We start from the raw sequence: 13881 nt of genomic DNA, 5'->3' as shown, positions 1-13881 counted from the left end.
TTCAAGACCTCAAGGTCGGAAGCAACAATGGTGGGTTTCAGGCATGACACCAGAAGGTGGGGCAAATCTTTGAAGGTGGAGGCCTAGAAGCCACTCCAAACACCCAGGGCAGGTGTAGGTGGAGCCAGGGGCAAAAACAAAGTCGTTGGGTCTGGCCAACGCATTCTCTTCATTTGCTCTCCGGGTGATGGTGGCCAAGTGGCCGCCCTGTGTCTCACTTTGCTCACCTGTAAAGTGCAGGTAATGACACCTTCCAGGCAGTGGTGAGAAAACTGATCAGGCAACAGCCATCAAGCACTCAGAACAGTGCACAGGCATGGTGGTGCCCAAAAACATGGCACCCCCCCCTTCCCTTCTTAGCAGGAGGACAGGGAGCAATGCCAGCTCCCATTATCCCAGTATCCAGCATACAGTTCCAATGACAACACCCAGCCGCTGCTTTCTGATAACTCTTTGCTGCTGCCTACACCTGGCTCAGGGGCTACTCCCAGCCCAGCCCCATCTCTAACACGTCCTGTGACCTTGGGCAGGTTCCTTCCTCACCTTGATTCAGCTTCTCCCTCTGTAAAATAGGGGAGGGGGTGATCATCTCTCACCTTCCTAATGTCTCTCATGCTCTCTTCCCTGAAAGGTTCTCCTTCCTGGTGAATGCCTTAGCTAAGGAGGTCATGAACCTCCTGGTGCCAGCCCTGCCGAATCTAGTGAAAAACCAGGTGAGTGGAATCAGGGCCTCTCTGGCCTGTGGACATTGCGCCCCTGTAGGGCTTGGGTGGAACTGCAAGCTGGTGCTAATTGACGGGAGTCTCCTTGGATGGGCTTTGCTGAAAGAATTACCCCGGGCAGGATAGCAGAGTCATGGAGTAGGGTGGGCCATTGACCCAGGCAGACAGTTGAGGTCAAGGTCATGGGACTGCTAAAAATCAGCCAGGAGCCCTTGAACAGTGACGTGCTGATAAATTTTTAATAGTTGTCTCTGGAGGGGTTGTTGAGGGAAGGCAACCCTGATTTGTAGCTTTTGCGGATTTCCCTGGTGGAAATACTTCCTTCGGGGCCAATTTTAGGCGACCAGTGTGATGTCACTGAACAGAGTTGGCAAAAGATGTACAATAGCACACGACCGTATATTTCCACTAAACAGATACATAAACATGACCTCAGGAGTAATAGATAGTAGTAAAATACAGCAAAATAATTAGGAAGCAATGCATTTTAAGCTTTATTAAATTTGTTTTAACATAATTTATTTAATTGTGTTTATATATTTAATTTGTAACAATGTCTGGGCTTAGCACCCAGCTCAGAAATTTGTGAAAATTTAACAGTTGGTTCTCAAAAGCTAGTACGAGCTGGCTCTAGCATGGCACAGTCACACATCAATCTGGCTATGGTCTTCAGGGCTGCACCACCCACCAGGTCCTTTTGGATTTTTTTTCTGAGTCAGTAAACACAGGTGATAGTTGCCCCTATTTGTCACAGGTATACTAAAACTTTGTAAATTGAATTCATCCACATTGACCAGTGATTTCCACTGTAAATTCCAAGATGTGATCCTAACAATGGGCCACCCCATCTAGGGTCAAAACACCTTGTCAAATAGCTAATATTTCTTGTAATAAGACTTTTTTGTTTGATTTTTGTTTTTGTTTGTTTGTTCTGAGACAGGCTCTTGCTCTGTTGCCCAGGTGGAAGTCCAGTGGCGCCATCTCAGCTCACTGCAAACTCCGCCTCCTGGGTTCAAGCAATTCTCATGCCTCAGCCTCCCAAGTGGCTGGGATTACAGACGAGCACCACCAGGCATGGCTAATTTTTATATTTTTAGTAAAGACAGCGTTTTCGCCATGTTGGCCAGGCTGGTCTCAAACTCCTGACCTCAGGTGATCAGCCTGCCTCAGCTTCCCAAAGTGCTGGGATTATAGGCATGAGCCACAGTGCCTGGCGACTTTTTTCTTTGAAAAGATGATGCAATAACTAAAAAAAAATTGGTGAAAAAATATCCATAATCCTTTTACTTTCATCCAGGAGCACTTTGATCTTTTGCAGATTGCCTTCCCACCTCCATCCACATACACTAGTATTTTTAAGAGGCTGTTCTTGGTGTCAGCCTTTAAATCAGATCTATGTTTTGAAGTCATTATACAATACTTGTAATTATCAAATAGGTACATTGTATTTAATAATTTACAAAAACATTCCAGGAAATCCTTTTTAAAATAATGTGATTTTATTAAGAGTTCTTTAAAATGACAGTAGCAATATTTAAAACAGTATTTTAGGCCAGGGCCAGAGGCTTACGCCTATAATCTCAGCACTTGGGGAGGTCGAGGCAGGAGGATCACTTGAGCCCAGGAGTTTGAGACTTGCCTGGAAAACATAGAGAAACCCCATCTCTACAAAAAATAAAACATTAGAATAGCTGGGCATGATGGTGTGTCCCTGTGGTCCCAGCTACTCGAGGGGCTGAGGCAGGGGGATCACTTGAGCCTAGGAGGTTGAGGCTGCAGTGAGTCACAATTGTGCCACTGCACTCCAGCCTGGGCAACACAGCAAGACCCTGTCTCAAAAACTAAACAAATAACACAATGCTTTATACAAACAATGTGATTTTATTAAGAGTACTTTAAAAAAATGGAGATTTTTATTTTTCTCCAAATTGGTTTCCATGTCCTTACCTTCAAGAAAAATACAGTAAATCATTTAATCTCCATTTTGTGAAATATACATCAACTGTACAATATACGATTATGTTTGTTTCTCTATTAAGCTGGAGTTATGATTTTCAACTTCTGCTTCTGCACTACCAAAGCTTAAGAGTAGCATGTATAGTCAAAGGAAGATCCATTATTTTAATAGTCGAAATATCTACATATTAAAGAGGCCAGGGAAAAATAGGTGAATAATCAAAAACTAAATAAAGCTCAAATAAGATCTTAAAAGGTTAATTTCAGAAGCAATGTTGATTCAGCCCAATTCAAGCTACCTTTCTCCAGTACTTTTTTGGAAGAGAATGGGGAGAGACAGAGAGAGAAGAGATAAGAAGGGAGGAAGTGAATATAATGAATTAATGAATTGTGTGATATAATGAATATAATGAACAATGAATATAATGAATTGTGTGATATCAGAGTGCAAGACAATAGCTTGTTAGAGTTAGAATGTTGAGACTCCGACCTGTTAGCAAAGGTACATATCCAGGAAGTTTTTTAAAGGGAATCCAAAAGTGAAAAATTTCATAAAATTGGAATTTTCTTATGTAAGAAAGAAAATTTTGTTTTTTTCTTCGAATAATGTTATTTATCTGTTTTAAGGTGGGAATTTCATAAAGTAGGACCCAGCTGTAAATTTTCTTCCCAGCCTCCAGCAAAATCATATTTTATTTGGCATCACACTTTAATAGTTAAAAATATATTTTCCGGCCGGGCGCGGTGGCTCAAGCCTGTTATCCCAGCACTTTGGGAGGCCGAGACGGGCGGATCACGAGGTCAGGAGATCGAGACCATCGTGGCTAACATGGTGAAACCCCGTCTCTACTAAAAAATACAAAAAACTAGCCGGGCGAGGTGGCAGGTGCCTGTAGTCCCAGCTACTCGGGAGTCTGAGGCAGGAGAATGGCGTAAACCCGGGAGGTGGAGCTTGCAGTGAGCCGAGATCCAGCCTGGGCGACAGAGCGAGACTCCGTCTCAAAAAAATATATATATAAAATATATATATATATTTTTCCCACTAGAAAAGATGACAAAAACTTAGAATTATACAATGCTCCTTGCACAGTATCTGTCTTTAATGGTGAAAAGCTCAGCAGGAAGAACAGAGTGAGAAAGCCGGCATCCCATTTATCATCAGCAAATCCACTGCACTCACTGGATTTGATATGATGGTCTTAGGAATATTTTATTTGGCATGAAGAGAAAAGGCATAGTACGTTTGAGAGGTGAGCGTCTCATTTAGAAAATGTTGAGACCAGACGCAGTGGCTCACATCTGTAATCCCAGCACTTTGGGAGGCCAAGGCCAGTAGATCAACTGAGGTCAGGAATTTGAGACCAGCCTGGGCAACATGGCGAAACCCCATTTCTACTGAAAATACAAAAATTAGCTGGGCACGGTGGTGTGTGCCTGTAATTCAACTACTTGGGAGGCTGAGGCAGAAGAATCACTTGAACCCAGGAGGCAGAGGTTGCAGTGAGCTGAGATAACGCCACTGCACTCCAGCCTGGGCGACAGAGAGAAACTCTATCTCAAAAAATAATAATAGTAATTAAAAATAAATAAATAAAATGGGGATGATGTAATGACTTGCTTTATATAATTGTGAGTATTCCATAAGATGCATGAAAAAAATCTGGCTAGGCTGGTCCTGGTGGCTCACTCCTGTAATCCCAGCACTTTGGGAGGCCAAGGCAGGAGGATCACCTGAGATCAGGAGCTCGAGACCAGCCTGGCCAACATGATGAAACCCCATCTTTACTAAAAATACAAAAATTAGCTGGACATGGTAGTGGGCACCTGTAATCTCAGTTACTCAGGAGGATGAGGCAGGAGAATTGGGGAGGATGAGGCAGGAGAATCGCTTGAACCCAGGAGGTGGAGGTTGCAGTGAGCCGAGATTGCGCCACTGCACTCCAGCCTGGGTGACGGAGTGAGACTCAAAGAAAGAAAGAAAGAAAGAAAGAAAGAAAGAAAGAAAGAAAGAAAGAAAGAAAGAAAGAAAGAAAGAAAGAAAGAAAGAAAGAAGGAAGGAAAGGAGGAAGGGAGGAAGGGAAGAAGGGAGGGAGGGAAGGAAGGAAGGAAGGAAGGAAGGAAGGAAGGAAGGAAGGAGGGAAGGAAGGAAGGAAGGAAGGAAGGAAGGAGGGAAGGAAGGAAGGAAAGAAGGGAAGGAAGGAAGCAGAAAGAGGGAAGGAAGGAAAGAAAGAAGGGAAGGAAGGAAAGAAAGAAGGGAAGAAAGGAAGGAAAGGAAGGAAGGAAGGAAAGAAGGAAGGAGAAAGAGGGAAGGAAGGAAGGAAGGAAAGAAAGAAGGGAAGGAAGGAAGGAGAAAGAGGGAAGGAAGGAAAGAAAGAAGGGAAGGAAGGAAGGAAAGAAAGAAGGGAAGGAAGGAAAGGAAGGAAGGAAAGGAAGGAAGGAAAGAAGGGAAGGAAGGAAGGAAAGAAAGAAGGGAAGGAAGGAAGCAAAGGAAGGAAGGAAGGAAGGGAGGGAGGGAGGGAAAATGTTGAAATCTTTTTCAGTGAAATCCATGGATCTCAGCCCTGGTTGTACATCAGAGCCATCACAACCTCAGAAGCCTTTAAAAAATACTAATGGCTAGGCCCTACCCCTACCCCAGATTCGGAAGTAACTGGTCTGGGTGGGTCCTAGTATCCCAGAGGACTCTACTGTGTAGCCAGGGTTAAGACCTGCTGATAGAAATGAAGGATGGGGAATTGTGGGATAAAATGCAGAGGTTCCCCAGGAAACCTTTCCAGTGAGAAACGGGCTCCGCTGGCAGTGCCTGCTGGGAGTCTCTGAGCCGAGAGTCTTCCATTGTCTCTGGGCTCCAGATTGGCAATGCAGCCAGGAGCAGGGAACGGTTATTCATAGGAGTTAACATTTCTCAAATGCATTGTCATTCCTCGAGAGTATTAAGGGGTGGTCAACAAGACAAAAAATGTCCTCAATAATCTTAGAGCACTGCCCTGAAAAGTGAGTCAAATGTTTGACCTTCTCCCTAAGCAGAACAGCTCAGGTCAGGGTTAGGTGAGGTCAGAGTTTCTCAACCTTGGCACTACTGACATTTTGGGCTGGAGAATTCTTTGTCAGGGCTGTCCTGTGCACAGTAGGATGTTTAGCTGCATCCCTGGCCTCCACCCACTAGATGCCAGTAACACCCTCATCCCTTCCAAGTTGTGACAACTAAAAATGTCTCTAGAAATTTCCAAATGTCTCCTTGGGGACAAAATCGCCCCCTGTTGAAGACTGCTGGCAATTTTAGGACAAGAAGTGCCCGGTGAGCAAAGGGATGTGTTGGACTAGAAAGCCACAAAGGAAAGGACACAAAGAGATTGCCCAGGAGTCTGGTCAGGTCTGCCTTGCTGGCCTCTGTTCTAGAGTTTGACATGTGGAAAGAACTCAGTAGCAACTTGCTGTACGAATAAACAAATTCTCCATTTGACTCTTTTTTTTTTTCTTTTAAAGCAGAGTTTTGCTCTGTCACCCAGGCTGGAGTACAGTGACGCGATCCCAGCTCACTGCAACCTCCACCTCCCAGGTTCAAGCAATTCTCGTGCTTCAGCCAACCAAGTAGCTGGGATTACAGGAGTGCATCACCATGCCTGGCTTTTTGTATCATTAGTAGAGATGAGGTTTCACCATGTTGGCCAGGCTGGTCTCAAACTCCTGGCCTCAAGCGATCCACCCACCTTGGCCTCCCAAAGTGCTAGGATTACAGGCATGAGCCATTGCACCCAGCCTCCATTTCACTCTCATGGAAAACACAGACTCTTGTGAGCAAGACAAGGAGTCAGAGAGGGAGGGCTTCTGGCAGGCCAAGCTCACCCTGGGCACAGGACAAGGGACGAACCACTGTAAAAGGTCCCAGCTGGCCCTGTAGGCTGGGGTGAACGTATGAATGAGTCCTCAACCCATGGATGGAAACTGGTTGGCCGTGGGCACAGCAGGAGGACTCAGGCCAGGTGGGCCGGGCACAGGTTCCTGTGGGGCCACATTCTGGCCCCTCCCTGATGGAACCCCTCGCTTATGCTGTTGCAGCTGTGTCCCGTGATCGAGGCTTCCTTCAATGGCATGTATGCAGACCTCCTGCAGCTGGTGAAAGGTAGGTGCTCTGCTCTCTCTCCCACTTTTTCCTTTACTATGGAGCTGGCCTCCAGACCCTGACTCCACCAAGGGAAGGCCTCCTCAAGCCGGGCCTGAGCTGCCACTCAGGCCCAGCAGCAGGTGAGACAAGCACCAGTTGATCCCTGCCCAAGATGCGCAGACAGAAGTTCGCCATGACTAGGACTTCATGAGCTCCTACTATGTGCGCGATTGTCAGGCCAGCGGATGCCCCAAGTTCAATTCCCAGCTCTGCCCCTGACTGGCTCCATGACTTTAGGAAAGCTACTTTACCTCTTCATCCTCTGTTTTCTCATCCATAAAATGGGGCTTAACCATCCCTACATCATAGGATTGTTAGTGAGGAATGAAAGTCCAAAAGAAAGTTCCGGGCACATAGCAGGTGTTCCTCCTGGCACAGAGAAGCGCTTACAAATGCATGCTAAATAGATGGATGGACAGATGGATGGATGGATGGATGGACAGACAGAAGATGCTAAGACTACAAGCATGAGCCATCACACGCAACCCCGGACTAGTTTTTACAGATCCTTTGGAAAACTGCAGCATCAAATAATACTTCTATCCATCTCGTTGCAGTTTTAAATTTTCCCTCCATCCAAAGGGTTTGAGGCATCTGAGAAGTTAAAGCATGGGTTAAAAACTGAGATATCTGGTTTAAAAAATAAAAATCAGAGATGATTCAAAGGGCGAAGATGGAAAGAAGTCATTTCTCCCTCCCCCAGCGTAGCAGATATGGGAGGATACAGGCTCCTGTCCCCACATCAGAACTCTGTCTTGCTCAGGCCCCCAGAGTGGAAACTGGCAGGAAAGAATAAAAGTCTACCGACTGCTGTTTGGGATCAGAAGAGGCTCATTCCAAGGGCGACCAGAGAGGAGAAGGGAGAGGAGCGTGCACTGAGCACCACAGGGCATCTGCCATGGGCCACGCCCACCCGCTGGGTGTTTTGTAGGCGCGTCTCACTGACTCCTCAGACAACTCCACGAGGTAGCAGTCATGACCCGCCTTCACTGTGATTAAACAGTCTCCCAGCAATTAAGTCACTGTCCAAGCTCACAAGGCAGTTGGTGATAGGGGAAGACTCGAGTTCCGAGCGGGTGTCATTCAGATTGAGCCGTTACTAGGTGCCGCTTCTATACATGAGGCAGGAATTACTATTCTACCGCCGTTTCTTTCCTTTTTTCTTTTTTAAAAATAATTTTTACAGGAGTCATGCTCATCTTCTCTGTGTCCTTCCGATTTTAGTACATGTGCTGCCCTGGCGGGCACTATACCCTCATTTTAAGACGAGGAAACAGTTTCAGAGGCAAGAAGAGACCAACCAAGGTCGCTGGGGCTCAAACCGAAGTCCAGCTGGCTCCTCCGCTGTCCTGAGGACGGGCCCGGAGCTCTCCCTGGAGCAGGAGGCGGCGGGTCCCTGGCTCCTCCAGCACTCGCCGTCCTCGGCCATACACCGGGGCAGGTGACTCGCCACCGCCACCTGGCGGCCAAGTGGGGAATTCTGACGCGAACACGAGATCTTCGGGGGAGCAGAGGAGCCAGTTGGATTTCGGAGTGGATGTTACCAGGCCTCTGACTTCCAGCCTAAGCTTCCTTGAGATCCAGGTGCTCATAGGGTGTCCAGACCCAGAACCTCCTGCGTGCGGGGACGCGGCTTTTAGTCTGGTAGGGGCGGTGGAGTTACAAACAATAGTTCAATTTCGTTCCAATCCGGGACTTTGGCATAAAACCGACTGGGTTCACACGCTCCCGCAGTATGGCTTTAAACAGGTCATTTCACTTTCCTCAGCCTTGGTTTCCGCATCTGTAAAAGGGGGTAATAATAAGACCTACTTCCTAAGCTTATCATGCAGATGAACCAGCTGACATGCAGAGGCCTGGCACTTGGTGGATGCTCGATAAATGTCAGTCAATGTCATCACTGTTTGCATCATATTATCAACATCATTATTACCTGCTCCTCCCTACCTGCCCCCCATGCAACAGTACAGCCCCCCCTGGAAGCAGCCCCCCAATTTCCCCCTCCAGTACTGCCCTCCATCCTCACAGAACTTTCTTCTTGTCCCCGAGCAGTGCCCATTTCCCTCAGCACTGACCGTCTGGAGTTTGACCTTCTGTCTCCTGCCATCAAGGGCGACACCATTCAGCTCTATCTGGGGGTGAGTGTCCCACGACCTTGAGGGTGAAGCGGGGACATCACTGCCCTTCTCTGACCACCAGGAGTCAGATAGCATGGGCCTGTATTAGGAGAGAAAATCCTGGTCACCGTTAGGACACGCGGGCTGATCTAGAAAAATCACTGCCGGCTGAATACCTCCCATGCAAGCCATGCTAAGGGAAAAAAGCCACCCAGCAGAGCCCCAAAGCCAAAGAACCTCCACCCGGGAGATCTGCCCTCACCCCGTTTCCCCACTCAGGGGCCCGAGTGGGGACACTGGGTCCTCAACCTTTCTCTCAGGCAAGTCCCTGCCAATCCTCAAACCTCTGACAACCTTGAAACAAAAGCCAAGGACCAAGAAACACAGACCTAAGTTTCTCTCCCAGCTCTGTGACTCCCTGGCTGTGTGACTTTGGGCAAGTTCCTTCACCTCCCTGAGCCTCAGTTTCCTTGTCTGCAAAATGTCAGCAATAATGGCCACTGAGGAGAGGATGAAATGAGACCACACCATGCCTGGCAGACGGGAAGCGCCCAGTAACAGTCAGCTCCCTGTCCCGTGTGGGGCTGCACAGCCATGCTGTGGCTGGATGCCCCGAAGGGCCAGACCATCCTGGTAGCATAAATCCCAGACCAGGTTTGTTTTGTTTTGTTTTTTTGAGACTGAGTCTCACTCTGTCACCCAGGCTGGAGTGCAGTGGTGCCATCACAGCTCACTGCAGCCTTGACCTCCTGGGCTCAAGCAATCCTCTCACCTCAGCCTCCTGAGTAGCTGGGACTGTAGGCACTTGCCACCATGCCCAGCTAATTTTTTGTGTTTTTTGTAGAGATGGGGTTCCACCATGTTGCCCAGGCTGGTCTCCTACTCCTGGGCTCAAATGATCCTCCCACTTTGGCCTCCCAAAGTGCTAAGATTACAAGCATGAGCCACCACGCCTGGCCCCTGGACTAGTTTCTGTGGATCCTTTGGAAAACCGCAGCATCAAATAGTTTCATCCATTTTGTTGCAGTTTTTAATTTTCCCTCCATCCAAAGGGTTGGAGGTATCTGAGAAGTTGAAGCATGGGAAAAAAACTAAGATGCCTAGTATAAAAAATAAAAGTCAGAGATTATCCGAGGGGCAAAGATGGAGTAGATGTTGCCAGGCACCTGAGTTCCAGGCTAAGCTTCCTGGCAACACATGCAAAAAAAGGAAACAGGCTAAACGGTGTCATTTCCTTCTAGGTTGTTACTCGGTAAGCTGCAGAATTAAAATTCTCAGGCCACTCCCTGCTCTGTCTCCTCAGGCCAAGTTGTTGGACTCACAGGGAAAGGTGACCAAGTGGTTCAATAACTCTGCAGCTTCGCTGGCAGTGCCCTCCCTGGACAACACCCCATTCAGCTTCATTGTGAGTCAGGATGTGGTGAAAGCTGCAGTGGCTGCTATGCTCCCTCCAGAAGAATTCATAGTCCTGTTGGACTCTGTGGTAAGCCTCAGCACAAGACAGAGAATAGGGCCGCCCAGGCTGCATCATAGGAATTTCCTGCACAGGGTGCCCCTAAGCAGGAATCCCCCATCAGGTTCAGTTTAAATCCTTCCAGTAATGGAGAGCTTACTCCCTCCCCTAACAGACCCTGCCTCTGACATAGCTCTAAACCGAAAATCCTCCCTGTAACATCCAGCCTGTCATGGTTCTGCCCTCTGGAATCTGATGCACCTGTTTCCTCTACCAAACCACAGTCATGTGGAATCAAAAGGCATCTGAGATACGCAGTAGTCCAGGGCTGATAAATACATCTCAGATAGTGAGTAGTCCAGGGATGGCGACTGTGCCACTGCTCACCACTATGGCACTCATGACAGACATCACTAATCGATCAGGGCTGTCCTTCCTACTGAGTCTGGATGCTGACACAACCTTGGAATCCTTATTAACAGGGCACAGCAGATAACCACCACCAGTCAACTATGTTGTGCCACCTCCCCCCGGGTGACTGATGGGGAAATTGAGGTCCAGAGGGGGAAAGGTTGGTCCAATGTTATGGGAGGATGGCAGGACTTCAGAGCAGCTGACAGACAACTGATAACCCAGCTCTTGGGGGACTGGGATGGCGGGAAATAGGGAGTGTCACCAACTAGCCCATTCATGGTTGTAGTGATAATGAAATCACCTCTCTATATCCTCTGAGATCAGCAAGCTGCCCGCAGCCCCACAGCCATCACCAGCCCACAGTAGAAGTCCAGCCCAGCAGGACCCCATGGCCCATAGAAGCTGACCTAGGGGCTGTTTTTCCACCAATGACAGACACATGGCTTGGGTCACTGGGCCCACCCAGCTTTTCTGGGGTCCTGGGAAACCTTCCTCCCAGCAGTGGGGTGCAGGAGATGTGCCTCCCTGTGCCCTCCAGCTGACCTTCTCTGGCTCCTCTCACCCTCAGCTTCCTGAGATAGCCCGTCGGCTGAAGTCAAGCATCGGACTGATCAATGAAAAGGTTGGTGCGTTTGCCATCCACAGCTTGATGGGTGTTTGCTGATGGATTCTCCACACAGGCCTCTGGGGAGGAGAATCTGGTGGGACTAGCATTTCATTCCAGCACTGGGACGCTCAAACCGCATCCCTGTCCGCACAGAGATTTCAGTCTAGCAGGCCAGTTTGACCTGAAGCAAATCATCACACAGATAGTGTTTCCATGACAGGTGCAGTAACACAGGACAGGTTCTAGGGGCCATGAGAACACTCTGGGCCCCTGACATAGTCTGGGACACCAGGGAGGGCTCCCTGAAGGGAAGGGTATTCCAGACAGAGGGAACAGGAGACCAAAGGCTGCCAGGTAGGGAGAACAACACAACATTCAAGGATCTGCAAGAAGGACAGAGTGGCTGGAGCACGAGAGGGAGCAGGGAGCCCACGAAGGCAGGCAGGGCCAGGCCACACAGGGCCTGTGGGCCATGGTGGGCACTTGGGAGGCCACCTGTGGCTCTGCTCTCCTTCCAGGCTGCAGATAAGCTGGGATCTACCCAGATCGTGAAGATCCTAACTCAGGACACTCCCGAGTTTTTCACGGACCAAGGCCACGCCAGGGTGGCCCAGCTGATCGTGCTGGAAGTGTTTGCCTCCAGTGAAGCCCTCCGCCCTTTGTTCACCCTGGGCATCGTGAGTTCAGCTGTCTGCCATGTTGGCAGCAGCCAGGGGGATCCTTCTGTCCACTTTTCCTGTTCACCCTCCTGCTTTGTTAAACATTGCCACCACTCTCATCACTCAGCAGGGACAGGGGAAAGGGAGCTCTGAACCAAGAGCCAGGAGCTTTGTGGGCCCAATTCTAACCCTGTGACTTTACTAGTCAGGGATCTCTGGGCAGAAACTCAACTCATATGCATAAAAGGAATTGTATTAGCTCCTGTAACTAAAAAGTCTCGATGCTCTTGGCTTCAGGAATAGCTGGACCCAGGTGCTCAAACAATATCCTCTTCATTCCCCTCTCTTCCACCTAGCAGCCCTGTTTTCCTCCGTGCTGCCTTCCTCCTCAGGCAAGCTATTCCCTCACGGAAGTGCCCAGGCTGCATTAGGCTCCTATCCTATCAGCTTGGCAGTCCTAGCAGGAAGAATCTATCTTTCCAATAGTTCCAGCATCTCAGGGCTGACTCCCATCGAATAAGCCTGAGTCAGTTGCCCATTCTTGAGCCAATCAGTGTGTCCAGAAAAATGGAATACGAAAACTTCCTGAGCTGGGCCACCTACACACTAGGGTAAGGGAGTGCAGGCTCCATGCATAGTGGCTGCTGTCGTCATCATCATCATCATCATCATCATCATCATTATCATTCCCTACAGCAAGCCTAGATTGTCATCTGTGAAATGGGGAGTGGGTACAAGTACTATCTCATTTAACAGATGAGGAAAGTGAGGCCCAGAAAGGTCAAACCCTTTGCCAAGGTCACAGAGCCAGGAACTGAGATTCAGATCCCAGAGCCTCCCGGCATAACCCCTAACTCCACACTCGGATCCTATTAAGAGCCACGGGGCCTGATCTTCTCTTGTTGCAGGAAGCCAGCTCGGAAGCTCAGTTTTACACCAAAGGTGACGAGCTTATACTCAACTTGAATAACATCAGGTAAACACAAAAATCCTCATGAAGATTCTGCTGATGGAAATGAGTCCCGCCCAGTAACCATGGGTTTCTTTAAACACTGACTGTGTGGCTGTCAGGTGAAGGCAGCTCCAGGGCGGGCAGGGAGGTCCCTCCCGGATGCTCCTGCTGACAAGGACTGCACGTGAGGGAATGGGGAGGAAAATGAGGCAGGCTTTGCAGCAGCCACAGCACAGGCAAACCCTGGCCACAGGCAGCCCACTCTGGACACCTCCCAGACCGTGGCAGTGACAGTCACCCGGCACGGAAGTGCAGGGCTCCAGCTGCCTCCTGCACCCCGCCTGTTCTCCCACCTCACCACTTCCCTGTGACCCCAGAGTGAGTGCAGGGACTGCCAGCTGGAGCCTCTGGGGACAAGTCAGGCCCAGGGCTGTTTTGATCAGCCCACACAGGGCTGGACTGTTTAATATAAATGAGTTGTGAACATATCAAATCAGACTATCTGGCTGCCCTTTGCCCACAATCCTACATAGCAACAAACTGTGGAGCCAGGAATTGGGGCGCCCTTTGAAGGGGTTTGGGCTTCCTTGTCCACCACAGCCTTGACTCCTGAGGTTGATTTTTTTTTTTTTTTTTTTTTTGAGACGGAGTCTCGCTCTGTCGCCCAGGCTGGAGTGCAGTGGCGTGATCTCTGCTCACTGCAACCTCCACCTCCCAGGTTCACGCCATTCTCCTGCCTCAGCCTCCCAAGTAGCTGGGACTACAGGCGCCCGCCGCCACACCCGGCTAATTTTTTGCATTTTTAGTAGAGATGGGGTTTCACCATGTTAGCCAGG

The 13881-nt window shown here is 48.9% G+C and overlaps 1 protein-coding gene across 2 annotated transcripts in view; it reads left to right on the top strand.

The window, feature by feature from the left end:
• BPIFB1 (BPI fold containing family B member 1) overlaps positions 1-13881 on the top strand; it is a 36298-nt gene that overhangs the window by 17148 nt on the left and 5269 nt on the right. For both annotated transcript variants that reach the window (XM_025400181.1, XM_025400182.1), the window contains exons 6-12: positions 632-713; positions 6738-6801; positions 8896-8981; positions 10264-10443; positions 11396-11449; positions 11953-12111; positions 13002-13069. In XM_025400181.1, coding sequence (XP_025255966.1) covers positions 632-713; positions 6738-6801; positions 8896-8981; positions 10264-10443; positions 11396-11449; positions 11953-12111; positions 13002-13069 — 693 coding nt within the window. The remainder of the gene's footprint in view (positions 1-631; positions 714-6737; positions 6802-8895; positions 8982-10263; positions 10444-11395; positions 11450-11952; positions 12112-13001; positions 13070-13881) is intronic.

The sequence above is a fragment of the Theropithecus gelada genome, chromosome 10 (assembly GCF_003255815.1).
Source record: "Theropithecus gelada isolate Dixy chromosome 10, Tgel_1.0, whole genome shotgun sequence".
Lineage (NCBI taxonomy): Eukaryota > Metazoa > Chordata > Mammalia > Primates > Cercopithecidae > Theropithecus > Theropithecus gelada.
The sequence above is the reverse complement of the archived record's forward strand: the minus strand, read 5'-3'. Positions and strand labels throughout refer to the sequence as shown.